The 23,858-nt window shown below is 41.4% G+C and overlaps 1 protein-coding gene across 3 annotated transcripts; it reads left to right on the plus strand.

The window, feature by feature from the left end:
- The first annotated feature begins 518 nt into the window (after window positions 1–518).
- LOC108090533 (cyclic nucleotide-gated cation channel subunit A) lies at window positions 519–22,344 on the plus strand. 3 transcript variants are annotated; one of them, XM_017189257.2, is made up of 9 exons: window positions 519–1,051; window positions 4,747–4,946; window positions 5,530–6,022; window positions 14,202–14,453; window positions 16,443–16,605; window positions 17,653–18,192; window positions 19,794–20,459; window positions 21,105–21,255; window positions 21,332–22,344. In XM_017189257.2, exons 2-9 carry the CDS (start codon window positions 4,846–4,848, stop codon window positions 21,480–21,482), a joined length of 2,517 nt encoding a protein of 838 aa, XP_017044746.1. In that variant the 5' UTR covers window positions 519–1,051; window positions 4,747–4,845; the 3' UTR covers window positions 21,483–22,344. The 3 variants fall into 3 exon arrangements, with proteins under 3 accessions (XP_017044746.1, XP_017044748.1, XP_017044749.1); XM_017189259.2 differs by lacking the exons at window positions 519–1,051; window positions 4,747–4,946; window positions 5,530–6,022 and adding an exon at window positions 12,759–12,848; XM_017189260.2 differs by lacking the exons at window positions 519–1,051; window positions 4,747–4,946; window positions 5,530–6,022 and adding an exon at window positions 12,812–12,891.
- The last annotated feature ends 1,514 nt before the right edge of the window (window positions 22,345–23,858 follow it).

Consider the following 23,858-nt stretch of genomic DNA (forward strand, 5'->3'; position numbering starts at 1 on the left):
TCAACTTCAGCAAATGAACCAAGTTGGCCCCGGGGCCGAAACCCAAATGGCAGTCCGAGTCTGAGCCGGTGACCCTGACCCCCAGAATCACCCATCCCCGGGCAGCCTCAATTTGTCAATGTGTCAGATGATCAACCGAAACGAGCATTGGAGCATTGATTTAATTAATTTATGTTATCCCTGCGGGCCTGGCAACAGCCGAGTGCCTGGTAACTCTGGCCAGGATGCCAGGCTACCGGGATTTCTAGATGCCTGGATGCCGGGATGCTGGTGTCCTGCAGCTATGCTAAAACGTTCAACAGGTTGCCTGCCAGCTTCCGTGCGCGCAGAGCTTTTCTGTGGGAAAAGCTCACCCGAGCCGAACAGCACTCATGAATGAAAAGCGGGCGGACGACTCGGGTTCGTTCTGCTTCTGCTGCTGCTTCAGCCTCAGTTTCAGTTTCAGTTTCAGCCTCAGTTTGTGGCCTCCGCTTCTGTTTTCTGTTTCCGGAGCTCTCATTGCGCCGCCAACCGGGCAAGCGAACGTACACGGCGCGGATTGCCCGTCGAGAAACCCCAAACACACTCGGCTCGAGATCCCCAGTTGGAGTTTCCCAAGCGCGGTTCTATTCAAACCCAAAAACGGAAGAGGGCCAGCCGTCGTCGCATTTGATTTGAATTTTAATTCAATAAAAAAGTGCACAAAAAAATAGAAATCATAATCATAATAAAAGGATTTCGCAGCAGGCAGCAACAAATGTAAATGCCTGTCATTTCGAATCCTCCACCGTGTCTGTGCTATAGTTGTTGTTGTTGTTGTTGCTATTGTTGTTCTTGTGTGTTGTTTGTGAAGTCGCGAGGCGTAAAAAATATTCAAATTTCATGTTGAAATTACTGCACGCATTTCTAAATAATCCAATGCCAGCACAAGTGTGCAGAAAGTAAGGACCAGGAGACGCCAAAAGGCGACGCCAAGCGTTTGCTAATAGGATTACGCATCACCTCCGCTGCTGACAGAGTCCAGGATTAGCAGGATCCACTGGAGGACATAGCCCAAACAGAACGAGAACAGGTACAGCTGACACCCCCGCGCAACAGGCTCTAATCACAACCATTAAACTAGAGTAGACCACACGGCGTATGCGTGATTTCCCTGGCCATTTCGATATTGATATCGGCCTGCCTAATTGTTAACTACAATCATTGGACGGACACCCACAGGGCGGGCGAATTAATAACGAACTTGGTGCCATATTAATTGGCATCCGCAGCGCGGAGGGAGGGAATTTCCGGGGCAGAGGGGAGGGGGAGGCTTCAAGAGGAGCAGTAAACTCCATAAATATCACATTTTATTAAACAAAGCCCGAATCCATTTGCGTTATTGCCTTTACGTGCACGAATGTTAATTGAAGTCACCTCACCTTTTCAGGACGGTGGCAGATTAACCTGTCTCCCCATCCCCCTGGGACCCCCCTTTCCCCTTCGAAACCCCCCTTTGCACCCACAACACTTATCGCGGCAGCAAAACCACCAAAACAGATTAGATAAGTCGATGGCTGCGGAATGATTAGCGAACAAAGGGGCTCTGCATGTGGATATGTACGCGATTGAGGATGTGGATGTGGAGTGGTGGTGCAGGATGGGAGAGTGAGAGCACTTGTATGCGGCAAATGAATATTCATAATGAGGCGCCAGTTACACATTTCCCGTCGAAGCATGAAAAGCAAATTACGCACAAAATAATCGACATTAGCATATTTTGTGCATCCCGTTCATTAAGTGTTTCTCTGCGCGCGTGTATATCCTGTTTTAAAAATTTCTTTCAACTTGCCTTTCCGTTTTTTTTTTTTTTTTTCGTCTCTATGTGTCCCCTCATCGCTTTGATTGAACTTGAAATTCCCTGTTTCCTATTCCGCTGCCACATGGCGTATACGTGATGCGTCTGAGAGGATTAAATGGCGAATGGCGAATGGCGAACGTAGAGGGTGTTGTTCAGTAAGTGCTAGAATGGGAATGCTATCCACTGTATACTGTACATATTGAATAAACATTTTTTGTGCCCCGACTCTGTGGGAAGTTCTAATTGATCCCCCCAGCTGACAAGCGGAAATGGACAGAGCTTCGAAACGAAATTTGTTTTCAATATGGACATGTGTTTACTTATTTAGGACTCCGGGTCCTTTGTACCCTCGTCCCAGCCACTTGGACAATCATAATCCCCGCTAAGCGAAGCGAGTGTAAACGATTCCATGAGGCATAAACTTCACACGTACCCCCAGTATCGTTTTACTTACCCCCAGGGTGCCACTAAATCATTACAAATAAGACGCATGCCGTACAGTTAAAAAAAATCCATTGAAATCGCCTGCCAATTTAAGGTTTTCTTTATGGAACTTAATGTGTTTTCTATATTAGGAAACATATACATATTTGTTTGTTTATTTTTAGTTTGATATAAAAATAATTCATAGTTCATAAAGTTATTATTTCTACATTTCTGCTTTCCTTTGTTTCGTAGTGTTGATATTTTTTTCTTTTCTTCACCAATATAATTTCGAATCAATTGCTTTGACTTCAGTTAATTTGGTTGTAAAAGTGGGTAATAAATAAAATTCTGTGAGGCTACGCAAATGAAATGGCTATGTTTTTGTACATGTGCAACCCCAGTGGGCCGCATTTATGGCTCGTTAGCAATTGAGTTCGAAGGGGGGGCGCAGATCGGGAGGAGAGGGGATTATGCCAGTATGCCAGAGGCAGAACGAAAAGTTTGTCTAATTTTGAAGTTGCTGCCAGTGCGGTCGTGGTTGCTTTGAGGTCCACGGGTTAATTGCCTAGATATCCCGGTGCAGGACCACTTCCATTCCACTTCCCCTGGCATCTCGATTGGCTTGCAGGACGAAGGAAAGATGCAAACATCTAAAGTGGCTTGCCAGCAGAGCCACATTTTATCAAAGTCAACTCTTATCTGCACGAAAAATGTTTGCAGCTGAAGTTGATAAATGGATTTACTTTGATTTTATAGCTAAAAATCGATGCTGCCCGGGGCAGGGGAAGGTGCCACCGTACGCCACTGTACTCGAGCTATTTGAATCCCTCGCCCAGAATCAAATTCGAGACAATGGACCAACTGGCGGTCAAAGACTCTCGAAGACCCCGCCTCTGATTCATCGAAGGTTGCCAGTTCGCCTGGCCAAAAAACCAAAATTGCACTTAAAATTGAATGCTTGGCTGGAGGAGCGTGCAACCCAAAGATAATCTATGACATAAAATCACGCGACAGTAAACGCTGCTTAATGCCAGACAAAGGGAAAGGACAAAGGATCGACTGTAACTTGTATTTGTATCTTCTGCTGCGAATGTGTGTATGTATCTCCATGCAACTTCTTTGTGGCAGCCACTCGACTGGAAATTACATAAAAAATTCGCATTGGCGCTTCGTTTTTGCGCTCGTTTTGATTATCAGCCATTGCATTTGCATTTGCACTCGCATTCGCATTCGCATTTTCCATTTCCATTTTCGGTGGCAAACCCCCATTCGATTTTTTCCCGTGAGTCACATCTGCATTTCATCTTCAACTGTTGAAATTTCGCCCTTTTGGCAGCTTGTATTTATCATTTGCGCATCATTAGCTCGCGACTAAACGGAATTATTTATTTGCCTTCGCTGGCCAAGTGAGAACTTTCTCCTCTTGAACAGCTGCTGCTGGCTCCAGAATCCCTGGAACTCCTCAATAAACACTAGCTGGATTGCAAAAAGTTCACAGGGATTTGCTGTTTAATTTTCTTTTAGTTCTTCCAAGCGATTTAACTTGAGCCAATTTCTGGGAAAGCCAAGTAGTTTTCCCTAATTGAAAAGCCAGCTTTAGCTACAATTTATAGATGCTGAATTTCAAAGAAGCCACAACTTAAAAAGAATAAAAAAAGGGTTGCAAGTGCAAGACATTTATGATTTGTTTTTTTATTTAAATGCCGTTCCACATTTTTCACACATTTTAACTTTACTTTTGAAATGTTTAAACGATTGTAAGGCACTTTATGAAGTTTTAGGTTTTAATTAGTTTTACAATTTAAAAACAAATTAAAACCACACAATCCTAATTTGTTTATGTTAAACGCGCTTTGTACGTTTTCCTAAAGTTTTCTAGGAAATTTCATAGGTTTCCCTTAAACTTATCCTGGTGCACAATAAATTGGAAGCACTGGTAGTTCCTGAATCGTTTACCATTTGCTTTAAATGCTTTCCTGATTACCTGCGGGTAAAGTTTTATAGGCCAAAGAGTTTGCCCTTGGGAAGCGGAACTTTTCCACATGAGCTGCAGGCAGGATGAATTCCTTGAAAAATTTTCTGTTGCCTATCTCGAGGGGCAATTTAAAAATTTCGTACCGCAGTCTTTCGTTTCGTAAGCCAACAATTTTGCATTTAATTGCTTAATTACTGTAGCAAGGCAGACGTCCCAGAGGCACAACCCCCTCCCCCGACCCCTGACCCCTGACCCTTGTATCCGCCATCTTCCCCTTTCCTCTTTTGGCCACTAAGCGGCTGCCATTTATGTTTACGTCGCTCCAAGTGTTTTATGGCCGTGCAGAAAGGAACATTTATGACTGCTCGGTTCCCCGGAGGTGCAGCCAAAAGGGGCGTTCAACGGAGGGCGTGGCCAGACCACAATTGCCGCCAAGTGGGCGTTTAGGCACTGGGGCCACAAACAACTTAAGTTCTGGTTTGAAGATGAATGCAAAGTTTCACTCGTTCCTTCGTCCCTTTTGCAGACTCCTTGCCCTGGCCCGCTGTTCATCATGGTGATGGGTTCGTGCCTTGCGTAGCTGCATATTCCATCCGCCGTCCAGCCATCTCAGCCCATCTCAGCTATGTGGACCTACATGATGGCTGCCGCCCGTGGAGACCGGGTCAACACGATGATGTCCACCCGGCGCCGCCCCGAAACCGAGTCCCCGAAGTACGGCTACAAGTGAGTAGAAATAGGGATTGGATCTCAAAGAAGGAATGAATGATTTCAGCAGATATGCGACTTAAGCTAACCGATATAGGAATACTATTATTTCAATAAAAAATCTTGTTGAAACATCTCATTACTTATGTACATATCTTGAGAACAGTAAGGCATCAATACCTTTTTAAAAAGTTCAACACATTTAACACAAGTTTATTAAACTAAAGCAACAATACCAGCTAAAACTGAGTTTAAGTATATTAAATTTTTTCTTTGGGTCTTTTCATTGTTTGGCCTGTAAATGATTTATTTATGTCTGTAAATATTTTTAAAATACACAAAGTGTTTCTTAAAATACATATATATCATCAAAAAAAAAACAATTTCAACGCTATTAATTTACCAAAATCAAAATAACTTTATTATTTAGTAACTTAAACAGCCAAATGTCGACTTAGCATATGCAACAATACTGTAGGAGTATTAAAATTCTAAAAAATGTTGATTAGAGTTTTTATGTGATTTCCCCCAAATGTATATATCTATACGGACTTTATGTAATGTGTTCTAATTTTATTCCCCACTCACTCCTTCCCGTTAGCCTCTCCACCCGTCCGATGTACCGCACCACCCGATTCGTGGGCCCCGCCTCCTCGGCGCCCGCCCAACTGCAGCTGCCCTGCGGATCCCATCAGACGACGGGGGGCGTGGCAGCTCCGCCGCTGGAGGAGATTAGCGGCGGTCTGTTCGCACCCTTCGCGCCCACGGCGACGATAACGGTGGAGCAGGCGGCCACCTCGATTCCGATGGCAGTGGATGGCGAGGTGCACCACCTTCACTATCCTCGTCGCAGTTGGCAACGCAAATACCGCCAGGGGAATCACCGACAGGCCGGAGGAGGAGGAGTGGAGGACGATGATGAGGACGACGACGAGGATGATGAGGATGACGAGGACGAGGATGAGTTCGGTGCGGCCGTGGGCGAGGACAACCCGGAGGAGGCAATCGCACGGGCTGACCAGCAGCAGAGGCAGCACCACCAACCGCATCCCAGTGATTCGTGCTACGTGGAAAATGGCAGGAAGCTGATACAGGTGGGTGGATACCATTCGCTTACTTTGGAACAGTTTCCAACACTAAACTATTTAATGCTTGTACTAGTTGGGAATTAATGCGAGCTCCTATTATCAAAAATAGAAACAGAAGGTTATGTAAATGTTGCATTAGGTTTATTTCTTGAAGGTTTTTTTTAGAAATAACTAAATCATAAATTAATTATTTCAAGTCGGGAATTATGGGAAGCTCTATTATTAAAAATAGAAAAAATAGAGGGTAATGTTACTTTTGCACTAAGTTTATTTCTAAAAGTCATCTTCAGAGATACCCTCACTGTAAATTGCTTGGTTGGGAGTTAATGCAAGCTTTATTATTAAAACTAAACCAATCGAGAGTACTGAAAATGGTGCGCTCAAAATTAAAGAAGGAGTTTCAATAAACTTAAGAAAAAACAAAATTCGTGTTTTTAACATTTTTCTGGCATATTATATTCAAATTTGGAATTTTTCTTTTCGAAGTGAATATTTAGAATCCTGTATTAATGGTGTTTTTAACCATTGCAAATGTTAAAAAGTAATTATTATTGGTTAATTATATAAAACATTAGGATATAGCATTTTGTGGGCCTATGCTAGGAAACTTTGTGTCTTAAAAGAAGACATTAAGCTAATATCCTATATCTAATCTGTCAGCTTTAAAGCCTTTTCAAAGCACTTGTTGCTTTTGCAGTAAGGGAAAGCATATAGTATGTCAGAGATTCTTATACCATCTGCAAGTATTTATTAAGAGCGATCTCTTAAGTCAGATGACTAAACTATAAGATACATATTTTTAATACACAGATACACAGTTTTAAGATATGGTATCAGATCTATGTGAAGGAGGTACGAAATAGTCAATGTTCCCCCACGGAAACGGTATAGGGAACACGATCATCAGGAGACAGGCCACAGCTAGCAAGTAAATCTTCATTTTGGATTCCATGGCCACGTTGTAGAAGAACGTCCCTTATATAGTTTTAAAGTTCTGGAATCTATTAAAGCATGACTAAAGTTTAAATATAAATGAGGAACTAATGTGAATTACACCAGGAGATTGGCGGAAATAATTTCCTTTGCGTTTAAATAAATATTTTCAAAGTGTGTAAATTTGCTATTGCAGTAAGGGAATGTATATGTCGGAGGTTCTTATACCATCTGCAAGATTATAATATCTTTATTAAGAGGGATCGCTACAATCGACTATCTGAACATTTTTTGTTTAAAGAGTTAAAGTTCGAGTTCGATAACTAAGAGTTAAGTGAAGTAATTACACCAGGAGATTGGCGGAAATAATTTCTTTTGCATTTAAATGAATATTTTTTAAAGTGCGCAAATCAATTGCATGCGTGGCCAATGTGGCGTATTCGCAATGTGATAGCGATTGCAGATAAGTGGACACTGATAAACGATACCCAATAATCCGCATCCAATAACTGATAGATAATGCTCTAGCAACGGCAACGGCGCTTTTATTCGATTCTGTCCCTGGCCACAATTCAATTATGTGGAAATGAAATGAAGTAATTGCTCTAATTGATTGACGCCTCGCCCTCAGGAGGCGGAATTGGCCCAGTTTTCCGAGCTGCGGGCCACGGAGCTCCCCATTGTCTGCATAACTCCCCGCGGGACTCGCCATTCCATTCCAGACTAATGCAAATGAACCGCACCGAGCAGACCTTCATAAACTTGACCTTGCCGTAAATCGCGTTTTAATTACTTCCTCTATTGTCACGTAGCCGAGGCATCGCCCCAAGTCGTCTGCTAAAAACCCTTGGGCCCCCAGTTGAATGCCATTTTTGGCTACCCGCAGAAATTTTTATTAGCACGTGTCAATCGACTTAAAACACTGAAAAAAGACAAGCCAAAAAGGCAATGGGTGGCCTAAATGGGGGGAGGAGGTTTTGAGTTTGTGCTAAAAACGTTTTCTGATATTCCAACAAAGAAAATGCGATAACAGAGTTGAAGGTGAAAAGAGTTTAAACAGATGCGTTGATGGAGATACCAACCTTAAGTTTAGCTAAGTTCATTGGTTTTTAAATTGGGTTGTTTCCTTTTTTTACAAACTTTACGGATTAAAATTATATCAAAATTAAATATTCATTTGAAATATACTTATTTATCTATTATATTTTCCCATTTGATTAAATTTAAAGTATTATTACTGAATTGCAAAAGTTTTCCAGCACTAAACTAACTGATAAAAGTATTTGAAATGCATATAAATACATATAAAAATAATTTAGTTCAAATACATTTTATACTGTTTTATGCAAATTCGTAAAAGGCATTTCCATTATCTAACTTCTAGGAAATATTGAAGATTAAATTATTCAATTTAAAGAACTTACACTAAAGTGAAGAAGTTTTCAAGCATAAAAATAAACTGATAAAAGCCTGTCAAATGCAAATGCATAAAATACTGAAGTCTCTAATTTAGTTAAAATATATTTTGTACACTGTTATGCAAATTCGTGATAGGCATTTACATTTTCTAATTTGAAATGCAAAACTACTGGGAAAACAGGCACTTCTGCTGGTTTCCTTCGACTTCCGTATCTTTAATCTCCGAGTTGCCGCATCTCGCCTTTCGAATCAACTCGCTTAACTGTGCTGCATTTTCGTTTCCTCTGCAGTCATCATCGGCAAGTTGGAGATCTCTCATGTCCTGTCCAGGATAATTGCATTACTTAGGTTTCCTTATAAAAAAGCGAAGGAAACCAGACTTCTTCCGACCCGCAGGGCTATAAATAAGTGAGTGCGTATTTCGGTCGAGGGAGTTGGGAGCTAAGCTGGCAGGAGGAGGGACTCCATCGACAGTTGGCCAGCTGGAGGATACAGCAGGATACTCCGGGACCCTGGGGGAAGTGGAGGTGGAGGGGAAGCGGTGCCAAGGGCGACAACCAATTTGATAGATAAGAGCGTCGAGTTCCTTTCGCCTCCGCTCAAAGTGAATGTGAATGAAACAGAGGGCAAAAAAAACAGCAGCAACACAAACTGTTTCAATGTCATTTCATAAATGGCAAAAGCAATACCACTACCAATACCAATGCCAAAAGAAAAACGCAATGAAATAAATACAAATGAAAAGCCCTCAAAGCCCCACCACCTTTGTGTCCCCGCTTCCCGGACTTTTCCACTTTCATTTCCACTTTCATGCCCGCATATCGTTGTGGTTGTCGACCAAATATTGGCTTGGTCGCTTGTTGTTAATGCTTTTGAGGTGTGTTCCGAGTGTTTGTCCAGCAAAGGCACCAGAAGCAGCAGCAGAATCATCAGCAGTAGCAGCAGCACAAAAAACAACAGAAACAGGCGGAGAAAAGCTAAGGAAACCCCAAACTGCTGGCATTGTGGTTATATAAACGTCCATTACTCAAAATTGGGCATGGAAAGGGGAACTTTATAGAATTGGCATTGAAAATATGACAAGTCTCGTGCCAATCCAAAATAGTTGCAAGTCCTCGAGTTGAACAGCCTCGACAACAGCGATGTGTATCCTTGTCAGCTGGTCCGTACAGTCATTCAGTCATCCAGTCATGCCATTAAACCGATTAATGAACTCTATTTGCCTGGCCGTACCTGCGTACGTCCACTGAGAGAAAATGATTTACATTTTTTCAATCAAAAACATATAACCAAAAAAGAAATATTGTTTAAGAGGGGAGAAATGTTTAAGGAGAAATAGTTTTTCTAAATGCCACAATTTAAACAGAATGAATTAGATTTATTGTTTTAATAAATTTTAAAAATACCACTGTTCCCAGTAAAATATAATGTGTTTGGTAAAATTCTTCAAATTTGACTTCGAAATAAGTAAATGTATTTTTTTGATATTATGGGTCTAGATAGAGAACTGTTTGTTCTTATTTTAAAATGGTTTTGACGTTTCCACAGTTTTTAGTTATAATATTAAAGTTCAAATAACCGTTTTTAAATTATAAACATTTTTATTATAATATTATTGGTATTAGTTGATATTTTTCCTTCGAGTTTCCCCAATTGTGTGCTAGTTTTCTGCCAGTGTCAATGTTGGCTCGATTGTCTTTGCCGTAATGTAGTTGTTGCTGTGCAATTTGAGAGGGCGGCAGGACACTCAACGCGATGATGATGGTCATCGCGGGGATGGGGAGAAGACGGAGAAAGTGAAAGAGGAAGAGGGAGAGGGAGTGGGAGGGGGAGAGGGACGGCGGACGGCGGACGGCGGAGAAAGGAGCGAGAGCAAACAGCGAAAGTGCGGTCTGTCTGCGGACATTCCGCTTAGTCAAATTTTTTGCGCCATCGACAGTTTCGAAAAAGCGCGTTCGCAGGCGGCAGCTTAACTCGCAGGCAGTAACTTCGCAATAAATAAAATTACTAAAAACAAAAGACAGAAACAATGCTGAACTCGTCAACTAATGCGTTCGGTAAACAATCGAAAACAAGGCTTAAAAATTGAAGCGGCAATAACAAAAAAAAAAAACAGTGGCAGCAGCAAAACAGCGACAATGGGATTTCCATCTTGATGAGGGTCTCTCCGAATCCATTGTAACTTTTATAAGGAAAAACACAACAATCAGGATATCGGATAATGGGGGGTTATTCCAAAAGCAAGGGGAGAGCTGGCGGACATTAGTCAGTTTATTAAACGGACCTTGTTATCGTTTAGTCTTTGGCTTGTTGCCCGCCCGCCGATAAGCATCCGGCTTTTGGTCATCCAATCTGCGTAGCAATTTGCATAATTTCCCACGTTCCCATCGAAATCACAATCAGTATAAATAATCATTCAGCTCGATAGTTGTATCAATAACAGACAAGTGATAAAGTGTACAGGTTTCAAAAAACAAAGGGGTTAAAGTTAACCCTTTGAATCCATCAAGTGATAAGATACCAAATAGCTGTTATTCATCCCATCATGTATGGAATTTCAATCCTTTCCCCAACTACCTAGCTTTGGCTTTAGTTTATCAAACATCACTTTATTCAAGAAACGCTGATGGGAAAATAAAGAGGTTAATTGCTTCAATCCATCAAGTAATGCGATATCAAAAAGCTTTCGTATTTCTCACATTGATGGGAAACATTTAAGAGTTAACTAATGGAGTTTATCGGCATAAGTTTTTGGATAAATTTAATATAATAATATTTTAAATCATCAAATGAAATGCTAAGAGTTCTGTCATTAGCATCCTTCTATATTTGAAGCATAAGTTAACAATTTGTAGTCCTTAAAGTGATAAGCCATCAAAAAGCTGTTACTAACCTCCTTCGGTATCAAATTCCCATCAAAAATACCTCCTACTTTTCCCTTAACCAACTTCAGTTCACAAGTCCCTTAGTTTGATTTCCTTAATTACGGGTCAGCTATTTGGTCTTTTTAACTCGATTTTTATGGTGTAACGCCTTGGCTTAGTCATGTTTTTATGGGCTGAGCGTAAAATGCTCACGCATGCCATAAACGCCGATATGAAAACGTTTGATTTGCTTAGCATAAAGTTACCTGGCAGGTGTAAAAAAGGGGGAGGGGAGGGGAAGGGGGGTGATTTCGGCCTAACGGACTCACAATTATGGAAATTTATTGTGAGTTCCACGCCGCCTGTGCGATGTGAATGCCAATCAGGGCGGCGGTCCGATGATAATGCCAATTGGCTGGTTCGCTGGGTCAGTGTTTCGGTTTCGATGCCAGCTTCAAATACGGTCGAAAGTAAAATAAATAAACCAAAAACCGAAAACCGCTCGAATTTTGCGCACAACCTTGCAATTGGCAAATTACTGGCCGTTGATGATGAGCTCATTGGAAATCAAAATTATCGGCTGGCAGGAAAACTGATCTAACGCACCGGCTATCCGTCAAATTAATTGCAATTAATTTATGCACAAGCGGCTCGGCATTAACCCCTGACTGCCCGCGCTCGAAAACGCTGCCTTTTAAGCCTAATTGAAGTCCAGTTGGTCAGGCCAATTAAAAAGCATTTAGACTAAAACGACAAGCACCGGCCGGCATCATCAATCTTGTCGATTTAGTTGCCACCAACTGGAAGTTTCCTTTGGACGGCGAAGGACCAAACTCACTGGAGACTTCGTCCGCCGGCGGTGCAAGTTAATTAATTAAAACGCGGCAGCGCGATGAGTGCCGATGCAAATTAAGAAAATTGCAAAACAGCATTCCGAATTGACAACCGCAGCTAGCAAACAAGCCACTTGCGTTTTACTATTGTGCGGTACAGTCGAACTTTTGTGGCCCGAACTTTCGAAATGAATTTCTTTAGATGGTAAACAAATACACTTTGTGGAATTCAGTATAAGAAATGTGTATTCTAAAAAAAACTTTTTTTTTAAGTAGTTTTAATTATAAAATATAGAGCCTAAATTTAAATTTTAAAGTTCTCATGAATTCGCGAACAGTCCATAATGTTCCCAATATTAAGTTCAGTTCGTGTTACGGAAGTTCTACTGTGGTTTATTGTGTATGGAAGTCGTGGTTTGGTCAGTGGCGACTGCGCTGTCGGCGTCGCTGCATCGCCTTGGCCAAGTCAAGTGTTTTGGCGGCAGTTATCAGTGTGAACAGTTTGAAAAGTCCGCCCGACGCAACGAAGCGCATGCGCGCAGCTGCTGCCCAAAAAAACTAACCGTTATTGCCGCCGTTATTGTTATTGCCGCAGGCCAAAATCGGAAGTTCTAAAGTGGAAGTGAAAGGGAAGATTCCCCTTTGGAGGAGACAAAAGCGAGAGAGAGACAGAGGGAGGGAGAGAGAGGGAGGCAACACCCGATTTGTATGCGACATTTCAAAGTCAAAACCATGGTGCAGTCACTGGATATATCCGCCATAACGGGACAGCAAACAGATGCGGTAAATCCACCTACACACACGCACATACTCACACATGCACAATGTACGTGGCCTTCGAACCTACTTACACACACACTCACAAAAACACACACACATACGCAGTGGGGGGCGTGGCATTGCATTGTCATTTGCCATTTCCCATTGCCCGCCCAACGAGGCGTATGCGTCATATTTTCAGCGCTTTCCTCCCGCTTTTCCATTTTTTCTCGAACTAAAGATGGCTTAATGGATTAACCGCTGCCGGCGGCTGATAAGCGTTTATTAGACTGTCAAGCACACGCCTTTAATGCCCGGGAAAAGGGTGGCAAGCGGGAGCAAAAAAGATTTTACATGAGTTTGTCTAGTTGGGCTCCTGGGAAACAAACACAATAACAATGTTGTGTCCTTCAATGCTATTTTTTTAAATTATTTTTTAGTGCTTAGAGAGCTCAGAGCTCGTTCAATATTTTTCAACCTAATGACAACGACAAATAACGCTTCAGGAAAAATTTACATTTATTCTTCTAAAGCTAAAAATTGTAAATATATTTTAGTATATTAAAAAGGATTTTGCAATAATATTAAAAATATTTATCTATTTCATTACGCTTTAAAAAAATACATTAAAACACGCTATGTTTTAAGAATCCATTCATATTTATTATCCTTTTTTCGAAAGCTGGAATTTATGAAAATATATTCACGCTTACCTAGCAATTTTGAGATAAATGAAAAGATCGTCGATTTCCCTTTGTTCGAAGCTATATAAATTACTAACACAAGACAAATTCTCCTTATAAATCTGACGATTAACTAAAATTTTACTTCACCACCTATTTCTTTTCATTATTTTTTTTTATGCAATACTTTGTTAAATCCTTTTTATGCAGCTAGTGCTTGAAATCTGTACTTTATTAGTGTCGCAGTTGGCTTTAAGTTGCTAGCCTTAAAACCGTCTAGCAATTGGCCGCGTCATTTCGCTGGCAGACATAACAAATGTAAGCACCAAACTTGGATGCTGACCAACTTTTAATGTGGCTAGAAGGGGAAACCAGAAAAAGGAGATACCCATAACCCGAGCACTAAAACGCTTCAATTAGTGAACGCTTGGGGAAACTTTCCCCTTAACTTATGTCGGAATGTTGCACACCTAACCCACATTCCTTTACACATAAAAAAGTTTAAGATAATAAAAACATATCAAATCAACATTTATTTAACAAACAATACATTAAATTAAGCTGTACTAAGTTTTCAAAAAAAAAAATGAATACGGTTAACAGGTTTTTAAAATCAAAAATGGAAATTTCTTGAATAAATCTCACAAATCGTATAATATTTACAATGATGTTTAATAAATTTTTTTCTGTGCAGGAACCGAGTAAACGGAGTAAACCATCGGCTTTAAGACGCACTTTGCAAGCACTGCGTCAGCGTCTCACTAAAAGGAATCGCCCCAAACCGCCGGACTGGTTCCTCGAGAAGTTCTCCAATACAACGAACACGGACAAAATCGGCAAGGGTTGTCCCACGATGGAGGATGCGGCCCTCTCCAGCGAAATCCGCGGCTCCAGTGTCCTGTGCAACCGACTTTCGGTGGATCCCACTCTGCAGTCGCATTACAGGGTGAGTGAACCTCTATCGAAATCAAAACTTGATACTCTTCCTCTGATTGAATCGATGACCTGTAACTTTCCGTTAATAAGGCATTATCAATATAATCGAGCGTATGACCATTACATAAATTAATAAGCCACCGTTTATCCTACTAATATATTCTAGGTTATTTTAATTTTAAACCACAATTTATTAAAGAGTAAGCATTTGGACTCTGAAAAAAATTTAAAAAAACATTATGTTAGAGGATTCTTATCAACTGAAACCTCCTTTCCCCATTAAGGCTCCTATTTTGCCTTTGGTTTGCCTTCTTTTATTGTTAATGGATTGACACGTGCTAATCCTATTTCTGTGGGTAGTTACAAAATTCGATTTATTGGGTATTGTTTATCAGTAGTCATTTATCTGCAGTCGCTGTAAAAACACGTATACGCCACGTTTGCGCACTTTAAAAAACTTTTTTAAATACAATAGAAATTATTTCCGCAAATCTCCTATGGTAATTCACATTAGATCCTCATTTTCTTGGGAATTGTTGGTTCCTCCTTCTTTGTTGGGAAACATAAAAAATTTCGGTAAACGTCCTTCACGAAACTCTTAGATATCGTACTATTTTAAAACTGTACATTATTAAAAATGTTTATCTTATAGTCTAGTCATAGACTAAAGCGATCCCTCTTAATAAACACTTGCAGATGTATAAGAATTTACACACTTTGAAAATATTTATTTAACGCAAGGAAATTATTTCCGCCAATCTCATGGTGTAAATCACATTAGTTCTTCATTTATATATACAACTTTAGGCATGCTTTAATAGATTCCAGAACTTTAAAACTACATATAAAAGGATCGTTCTTCTAGAACGTGGTGGTTAAAATCAACATGAAGAATTACTTGGGAACTGTGGCCTGTCTCCTCATGATCGTGTTGATTCTTCCCGCTAAGTGGAAACAAGAAATAAAAAATATATTTCCTAAACATTCTTAACTCATAGTTATCGTACTCTTTTTAAAGTCAAGATTACAAGATGTAGAAGATTAAATATGTTTAGTCTAGTTCCTGTTAAGTGAAAAGAAAAAATTAATAAAGTACTTCCTAAAGCTCCTAACTCTTAGTTATCGGACTCTTTTAAAACTCTTTAAAGCTGAACAAGATTAAAAATGTCTGGTATTAGAGTCTTCGAAATAGGTGGTTTTAAAGATTTTTAAATAAAAATCAAATTTCAAAACGACGAGTGCAGCTGCCATTGAATTCATAAGCTTAAGTTTGTGAAAATCACACAATAGAAAACCAACTTCTGTTTTGAAAAATTTAAAGAAAAAACAAGAAAGAATAATTAATAGCGACCATTTAAGTAGGAATAGCAAATAACAAAATGCCTTCTTTTCCGGCACAAAGCTTCCTACTAGAAACCTACTACAGTATTTATATTTTAGGGATTTCAAAAGTTTGTTGTTCTTCTAAAAGCACAATGGTTAGGATGTAAATTTTGAAACTAACAAAATGGAAAACCAATGAACGATTTTTAATGATATAATCGCCATTAGTTCCGTCAGTATAATTTTTTTAGATATGCTCGATCCAGAATCTCAGCTATATAAGCACCACTAGAATACAAATCACTAAACCAAAACGCTCTACAATTAGAATTACAATTTTTGCCAGAATCCATCAGAAATATTATATATATATAGGTACATTTAGTTTTTAAACACCAACGTAGTAGAGAAATTGTTTAAGAACCTAAGTTCCGATCCGTTACTATTCAGATGCGTAAAACTTATAAAAAGTCTGCTTAAAAAGTTCCATAAAGTAAGCAACACTATATTTATGTTAGACGTCGGATAAAAAGCGACCTTGAATTTGCTAATTTTTGTAATTTTTTCACTATCTAGAAGAAATGTCTCGATTTAAATATTTCGTTGCACTTCGCGGTTGATTTGTAGGATTACGAGTATCTTGACTAACCATCGTATTCTGAATATTTCATTGCAGTGGCTGGCGATTGTTTCGCTGGCGGTGCTGTACAACATCATCTTCGTTGTGGGAAGAGCTGTCTTCTGGGAGATCAACAAGAGTGCTCCGGCCGTTTGGTACACCCTGGACTACCTGTGCGACTTCATCTATCTGATGGACACGCTCGTCCACATGCACGAGGGTGAGTCAGTGACACGACCCACAGAATCCTGTTCCCTACTCCCCGCATCCCTTTACTCGTTTTGAGGGCTTTAGATTTGAGATTTACCTATGCAAATGAGACCCGCTCTAAGCCGCCTTCAGACAATGGCAAGCGATGCTGTCGGCAAAAGCCATTTGGCACGCATGCGAGTCCCATTTCACTCCGTGAATCCACACACCCACACACAGTCACTCACACACACTTGTACGATGCGATGCCATGCGATTCCATGCGATGCGAGTCCTGTGAGCTCCGGATTGTGGGTGTGGTTGAGTTGCCAAATGCAGGGGATAAGCCAACCTTGACATTTTGTACAATAGCAACAAAGGTTCTAATACCGCTTAGTTACGCTGGAGAACGGTATTACTCATTTTAAGATGGGGAAAGTGACAGGATGAAGATAATTTAAAGATTAGTTTTTCTATATTGTTGTGTATTGGGTTGAGGGAAAGGATCTAGATATCTTAAAACTTTTGAAACTTAACCAAAACAACTTGAGAGAACTAAAATCAATAAAAATAATTTACAATTTAATCACAACATTAAATGTTAAATACAACATCGAAATATTAGCATATCTTAAGACTTTTCCCTTCTAAAACAAATGTTATAAGAATAAAATGTGGGACAAAAAATAACAGTATTTATTAGTTAAATATGAAGGTAAAACTTGCATTCTCTTAATATTAAATGTAACGAAAATGATTGAACAAATATATGAATCTTATTCATAAATTTGTTAATGAGTGTTGATGAAGACTTGAGGATTATTTTTTTTCTGCACCGTAATTCAATTTAAACTTAATAATCAATATAGGAAATACCCTTTGCGAACTATTATCCCAGGGTAATCCTGTACTATGAATGCCATCAGAACGCTTAAAATGCAAAAAACTACAAAAAACTGTCGCCGCAGGCAAAAGGCACGACTGAGACAAAGGCAGAGTCACCGCCTGGGCCAAATCTCTAGGCCACCGAAACTAATCCCATTCTTCTTTGCCTCCTGGCTTCCTCCATCCCCGTTAGGATTCCTGGACCAGGGGCTCCTCGTGCGGGATGCCTTCCGGCTGAGGCGGCACTACTTCCACACGAAGGGCTGGTATCTGGACGTGCTCTCGATGCTGCCCACCGATCTGGCCTACATCTGGTGGCCACCGGAGACGTGCTCCAGCCTGTACCTTCCCTGCCCGGTGATAGTGCGTCTGAACCGGCTGCTCCGGATCAACCGGCTGTGGGAGTGGTTCGACCGAACGGAAACGGCCACCGGGTATCCGAACGCCTTCCGCATCTGCAAGGTGGTGCTGGCCATCCTGGTGCTGATCCACTGGAACGCCTGCATGTACTTTGCCATCAGCTACGAGATCGGCTTCAGCTCGGACTCGTGGGTCTACAATCTCAATGGGACGAGGAACAACACGCTGCAGAGGCAGTACATCTATAGCTTTTACTGGTCCACGCTGACACTGACCACCATTGGCGAGACTCCGACGCCGGAGAACGATGTGGAGTATCTGTTCGTGGTGGCCGACTTCCTGGCCGGCGTCCTCATCTTCGCCACCATTGTGGGTGAGTAGGTCATCCCATGAAAGGTCGACACCCGGCAAAATCCCTTTTGGGGTCCTCTGTTTGCGCTTGTTTACGCAAATATTTCGTCTGATCGTTTAATTGGTTCCAGAGTGACATCTGTGACATCAATGGGTATTAATTTACAGCCACGCACGTCAGGGTCCCACACGTACACCCTGCCACGCCCCCTTAACGCCCCCTTACCGCCCAACGACCCACATTATTCATTACGCCTTCAGTCTATTCCATTCTGTTCAGTTGAGTTTGGGACGACTGTCCTATTCGGTTCCATGCCATTTTGCTTTTTGTTTTGCCGGGTTGATTTGTTGCCGTCGCAGCCCCAATTCCCCACTTCCCCCTTTCCCCGCCATCCCCTCCCTCTTCCCCTCATCGTTTTTTTGGCAAACGTGCCTTTTTATCATTTTTGTCGTCCTCCTTATCGCTGCCATTACCGTCCCCAAATGGGTGGCATGTACAAGGAGGCGGAGGAGGAGGAGGAGGCGCATTCCCGCCTCTCCACCAGCTGCCAGGCTCCCCAGATCCCCACATTCCGCAGCCGCATCCTCATACTCATCCTCATCCTCATTCTCAGCCTCGACCCCGCTGTGCAAACAAATTTACTTACTGTGATGAATGCCGAGTTCGTTTGGACAGGACAATTTGACGGGCACACTCGAAAAAATGCAGGAACAAGCATTAGGAATTCATCAGGAAATTGATAAGATGAAATGCTGATTATGCTCTTAGGAATGCATGAAAATGATTTCTACTGCATGGCATTCCATAAAGTCAACATTAAAGTCTACTTTTGAGAAATTAATAACAGAAAGTTCGACACAAAATTTAGTGATGCTTATAATATAGTAGAGATGCATAATAAGTATTTATTACAAGCTAACTTCGAAGAAAACTACTGAGTTTGAATATCTACTTCTGATTTTCATTTAAAATTAAAGCAATAATTTACAAAGTAGCTCAAAGATATTTAAAACCTTTGTTGAAATTGCAATAGGTACTCTATTTTAAGAGTTCCCAAAAGATGAAAATATAAATTAGGGTATACAAAGTTGACTAAATTCATTAGATTTGTTTTTCCAAAATTGCGTTTAAAGTAAAGCAGTTTAAATTAAACACTTGTGCTTAAACATCTTCCTTATGTTGCCATGCCAAAGATTTGTGGTGAAGATAAATATGGACTGCTTATTAAGTACTTGATGTCTGCAAAGTTGGGTTTCATTTTCCCCGAACTGAAAAGCCGGCACGGGAACCACAACTTTGGGATCTATTATATATTTCGCTGAGTGGCTCGAGGCATCTCCGCCGCTTCTCCTGCTCCATGGATGTAGATTTCGACGTGGATGTGTGTGAGTTTGACTCCGGCAGCGGAAGTGCCGCCATTAGTCGCCTTTGTGCCACGCCATCCGCACGCCGGAATCCATGAGTGGCATGGAACACAGCCGCCTTCTGCCTCGGTTTCGTTTTCATTGTGTGCCACCCGCCGAGTGGGTGGCGAACCGGTTATGAAATGGCCAAGATGAATTGCCGCCGCCCGGGTCGTTCATTAACCAAGATTTCCCTGCTCTCCCCACCTCCGCCTGCAGGTAACATTGGCTCCATGATCTCCAACATGAATGTGGCGCGCGTGGAGTTCCAGAATCGCATGGACGGGGTCAAGCAGTACATGGCCTTCCGGCGAGTGGGTCACGAGCTGGAGGCCCGGGTGATCCGGTGGTTCGCCTACACCTGGTCGCAAAGTGGCGCTCTGGACGAGGAGCGGGTGCTGGCTGCTCTGCCGGACAAGCTGAAGGCGGAGATCGCCATCCAGGTGCACATGGACACCCTGAAGCAGGTGCGCATCTTCCACGACACGGAACCGGGACTCCTGGAGGCACTCGTCCTCAAACTCAAGCTGCAGGTCTTCAGTCCGGGAGATTACATTTGCCGGAAGGGCGACGTCGGCAAGGAGATGTACATCGTGAAGCGGGGCAAGCTCTCCGTCGTCGGAGACGATGGCATCACCGTGCTGGCCACTTTGGGAGCCGGTTCCGTTTTCGGAGAGGTCTCCGTCCTGGAGATTGCGGGAAATCGAACTGGGAACAGGCGCACGGCCAACGTGAGGTCCTTGGGCTACTCGGACCTCTTCTGCCTGGCGAAAAGGGATCTCTGGGAGACACTGTCGGACTATCCGGAGGCCAGGTCCACGCTCACCCAGCGAGGATGCCAGCTGCTGCGGAAAGATGGATTGCTGGACGAGCAGATATTCGCCGGTAAGTCCGTTGTTTAATTAAATCGTTTAATCGTTATATTAAGTATACGCCAGGTGGGATATTATTGATTCGTTGATAAAGCAAGGTTTTTCCTGTTTTGTGGTTTTTAATTTATTATTTAAAAAAAAACGAATTTAATTAAGTCTCTTTAATCTTTATCATATGACAATGATTACCAAACAGACTCATTTATTTTGAATGAAAGCACTGATTGTGTTATTTCTGAGTTAAATAAACATTAAAGAGAGTCTTGATAATCCTTAAATTATGTATGTATTTAAACTAATATTCCAGGTACAATAAACCTACACTTTTACAATTAGCAGTTTGGTACTACAAATATTAATATTTGTAATCGAGTAGAGACAAGTTGAACTGATGTTGTTTAATGAAATAAAATGAAACCCATCACACTGAAAGCAGACATTTTGGGTAACACGTAATGTAAAGTTTTGTGAACGTAGTTTCAGCAATAATCTTCAAGTACTCATTAAAAAATTGTGTTATGTATATTACTATTACTCAACTTACCAATTTAACGAATCCCTCATAAAAACGTTTTGTTATAAGTTTGCATACTGCTGGAGATTGTAGCATTTAGTCTACATTTAACTATCAGAAAGTAATCAATATCCTATTCTTCAGATTCCCAGCGGGTGCACGACAGCATTGAGGGCGGCATCGAGAAGCTGGAGCTGTCGGTGGAGAACCTGAACATGCGACTGGCCCGCCTTTTGGCGGAGTACACGGCCAGCCAGGCCAAGATCAAGCAGCGCCTGGCCAAGCTGGAGATGAAGTGAGTAGCCTTCGGGTGTCCTGTCTGTACTGTCTGAATTCGAAGCTCAAACCCCCATCCTTGAACCCCCTTTCAGCGGCGGCCATGGCACGTGGCGTGTGGAGTGCGAGCCACAAACGCGGGCTCGCAGCGGACGTCTCTATTCGCTGCAGCCAAAGAGGCGCCCACGTTCGCGACCCGACGCGACTGCCAAAAGCGGCGATGCTGCCAAGCAGAACACGCTCTAAGTCCCCGGAAAACCCGCTGGAAAAGCCTCTGGCACACCCATCCACCCATCCACCCCCTACCCCCGTGACCCCCCTCCCCAATATTTCCACTCGAGGCCGGAAAATAGTGATAAATGCATTAAACTTGCAGGAGTTGTCTTGGCGGGAAGATAACCCTTTTTGGCCCCGAGCCAACTGTTATTTTGGGTAAATCAATTTTTAATTTTTACAATTAGTTTGTAGCGAAGGCAGTTGAAGCGGAGGGCGAGGGGCGAGGGGCGTGGCGCCGGAGTTGTTTGTTGCAAACTTTATAAATTTGTAAGATGATTCAAAACTGAATGTGCCTCAAAAAGTGTGCGTGTGTAAAGCTAAGTTAAGAAGGGGGCAAATCGGAGAGGAAAGGATTCAACAACTAGTTAACCCACAACGATCCAGTGTACATATTTTAAGCATAGTCCAATTTTACACGTGAACAGCGAGTGTTCGCCTAGGCTAGAATGATTTTACACACACTTAAACCGTGGATTAATCCAATTAAGCACCAACATCAAGCCGACAGATCAAACAGATCGGATGGGAAACCAAAAACACCATACACACATCAACTGACCAAAAAACCGAGGACATTGCTGAAGTCCTTAAGAGGACGCAGGGGGTGGTGCACACAAATCGAATTCAATGAAAGAAAATGTTAACAACCAAGCTTCCAAAGCTTCCAAACCAACGCAAAAAACAAACAAAGTCAAGAAACCAAAAAAAAAAGGGGGGAAAACAAAAGAAATAAGAAATGTATTTTTATATTAGTCCTAGACATTGAGTGTACAATGTATTGTCTATGTGTAAGTACGGCTAAAGCTACAGAATAAACGAGAATCGAGTAAAATTACACGGAGCACTTATGTCAGCGAAAACGTATCCGGACATCGGAGCAAGTGTTTCAGCTAAAATGGTAAATGCAAATCGCCCACAGCCTCCGGCTTTTCCACGCTCTTCCACGCTTCTTCCAAAGGATTCTTCTTCGGCGGAATTCTCTTTACTGGCTCTAATGACATCTTCGCAGGCGTAGACAGAAAAAAAGTTAAAAAAAAAAAAGAAAGGAAAAAGGAACTTTGTACGAGCACCAACAACGAAGTCAATAAATGCAGACGCATTGGGGCAAATGACAGCGACACGCGTTGGCTTTTTAGGTGCGACTTCCTTTGTGCGTACAACGGGGCGTATGAGCAATGCCGTAGCTAGAAAGGTAAAATGGGGCAGCAGAAGTGCTGCACGGGGGGAGGAGAACAATTGTACACAGTAAAGTATGCTAAAATAATAAAATATTTAATACTGTTTCCTAACCAGTTTTCCACAAATGTCTTACACAGAAAGAAGGAATAGGGAATTTGATAGGATGCGTATACTAATTAAACTTTTTGTAAATTCATCAAGAATTTTTTAAGCCCAATTGCCAACTTAAATTAACATGATAGATATACAAAGCAAGAAATTAAACTGAACATACAACATACTTGTATAATTTATTGTTTATTTATTATTGTTTGCAATTCGACTTTGTTTGCCATTTTAATATTTTGAAGTTTTTGGCTTTTTTTTGCAAAATAGAAATCAACGTTTATTAAAAAAAATTAAATTTCCTTTTTTAAATATAATATTATTATTTACTTAATAAGTCAAGTCTGAAAAGATAAAGAAAATTTGATAAGAAAAATTTTCAAGTTAAATAATTTCATTTAGTTTTGATCACATCTTAAAATCCATTACCTTTTATATGTACTCTTTTTTTCACCGTGTATAAGCCCAGGGAACCATGTGGAGCCATGTGGAACCCCAAAATGGTCGCATCATGCCGTAAGTGCAGTAAAAAATCAATTTTGACAAAATGTTGAAAAACACACTCAAAGACTTAAAAAGAGCGGGGAGAAGTTGGAGGAGCCCCCTTGAAAATCACTTGGGCGGTGGTTTAGGGGGCGTGGCACGTGAACGAAACGGAACTGATTGAGGGGAAAGAAGCTGCGGGGCGTTGGAAAATGACTGACAATAAAATGTTGACGCAGCCGAAGAGCATTATGGATACAGGGTGCTCGAAGGCGATTGGATTAAGTCGATAAGTCGCCGGGTGGGGGTTCCATGTGGCTCCCACTTCGATGGAAGGCACAATAACACTGGCAATACCTGCTGGTCTTTGCTTTATTAAAGGCAGGCCCTTCCACATAGCTTAGGCTGATTGATGTCGAGGGTTTTTCAGTTCACACATCTGCATAAAATAAATCCTAATGTGTTCGGGCTGATGATGTTGGTTTTCGCTTTATGGCAAAGAGGTGAGTAAGCAGTTTTCATTCAACGACTTCGGCGGAAAAACTGGTTAGGAAAGTGATTAATTTCGAGAGGTTGTTG

Source organism: Drosophila ficusphila, unplaced genomic scaffold (genome assembly GCF_018152265.1).
Source record: "Drosophila ficusphila isolate 14025-0441.05 unplaced genomic scaffold, ASM1815226v1 contig_414, whole genome shotgun sequence".
NCBI lineage: Eukaryota > Metazoa > Arthropoda > Insecta > Diptera > Drosophilidae > Drosophila > Drosophila ficusphila.

Coding starts and splice junctions, on each gene's coding strand:
- LOC108090533 (XM_017189257.2), top strand. CDS start 4,846: ATGTGGACCTACATGATGGCTGCCGCCCGTGGAGACCGGGTCAACACG. Junction 14,454..16,442: donor CTCTGCAGTCGCATTACAGG/GTGAGTGAACCT, acceptor ATTTCATTGCAG/TGGCTGGCGATTGTTTCGCT. Junction 18,193..19,793: donor CATCTTCGCCACCATTGTGG/GTGAGTAGGTCA, acceptor CTCCGCCTGCAG/GTAACATTGGCTCCATGATC.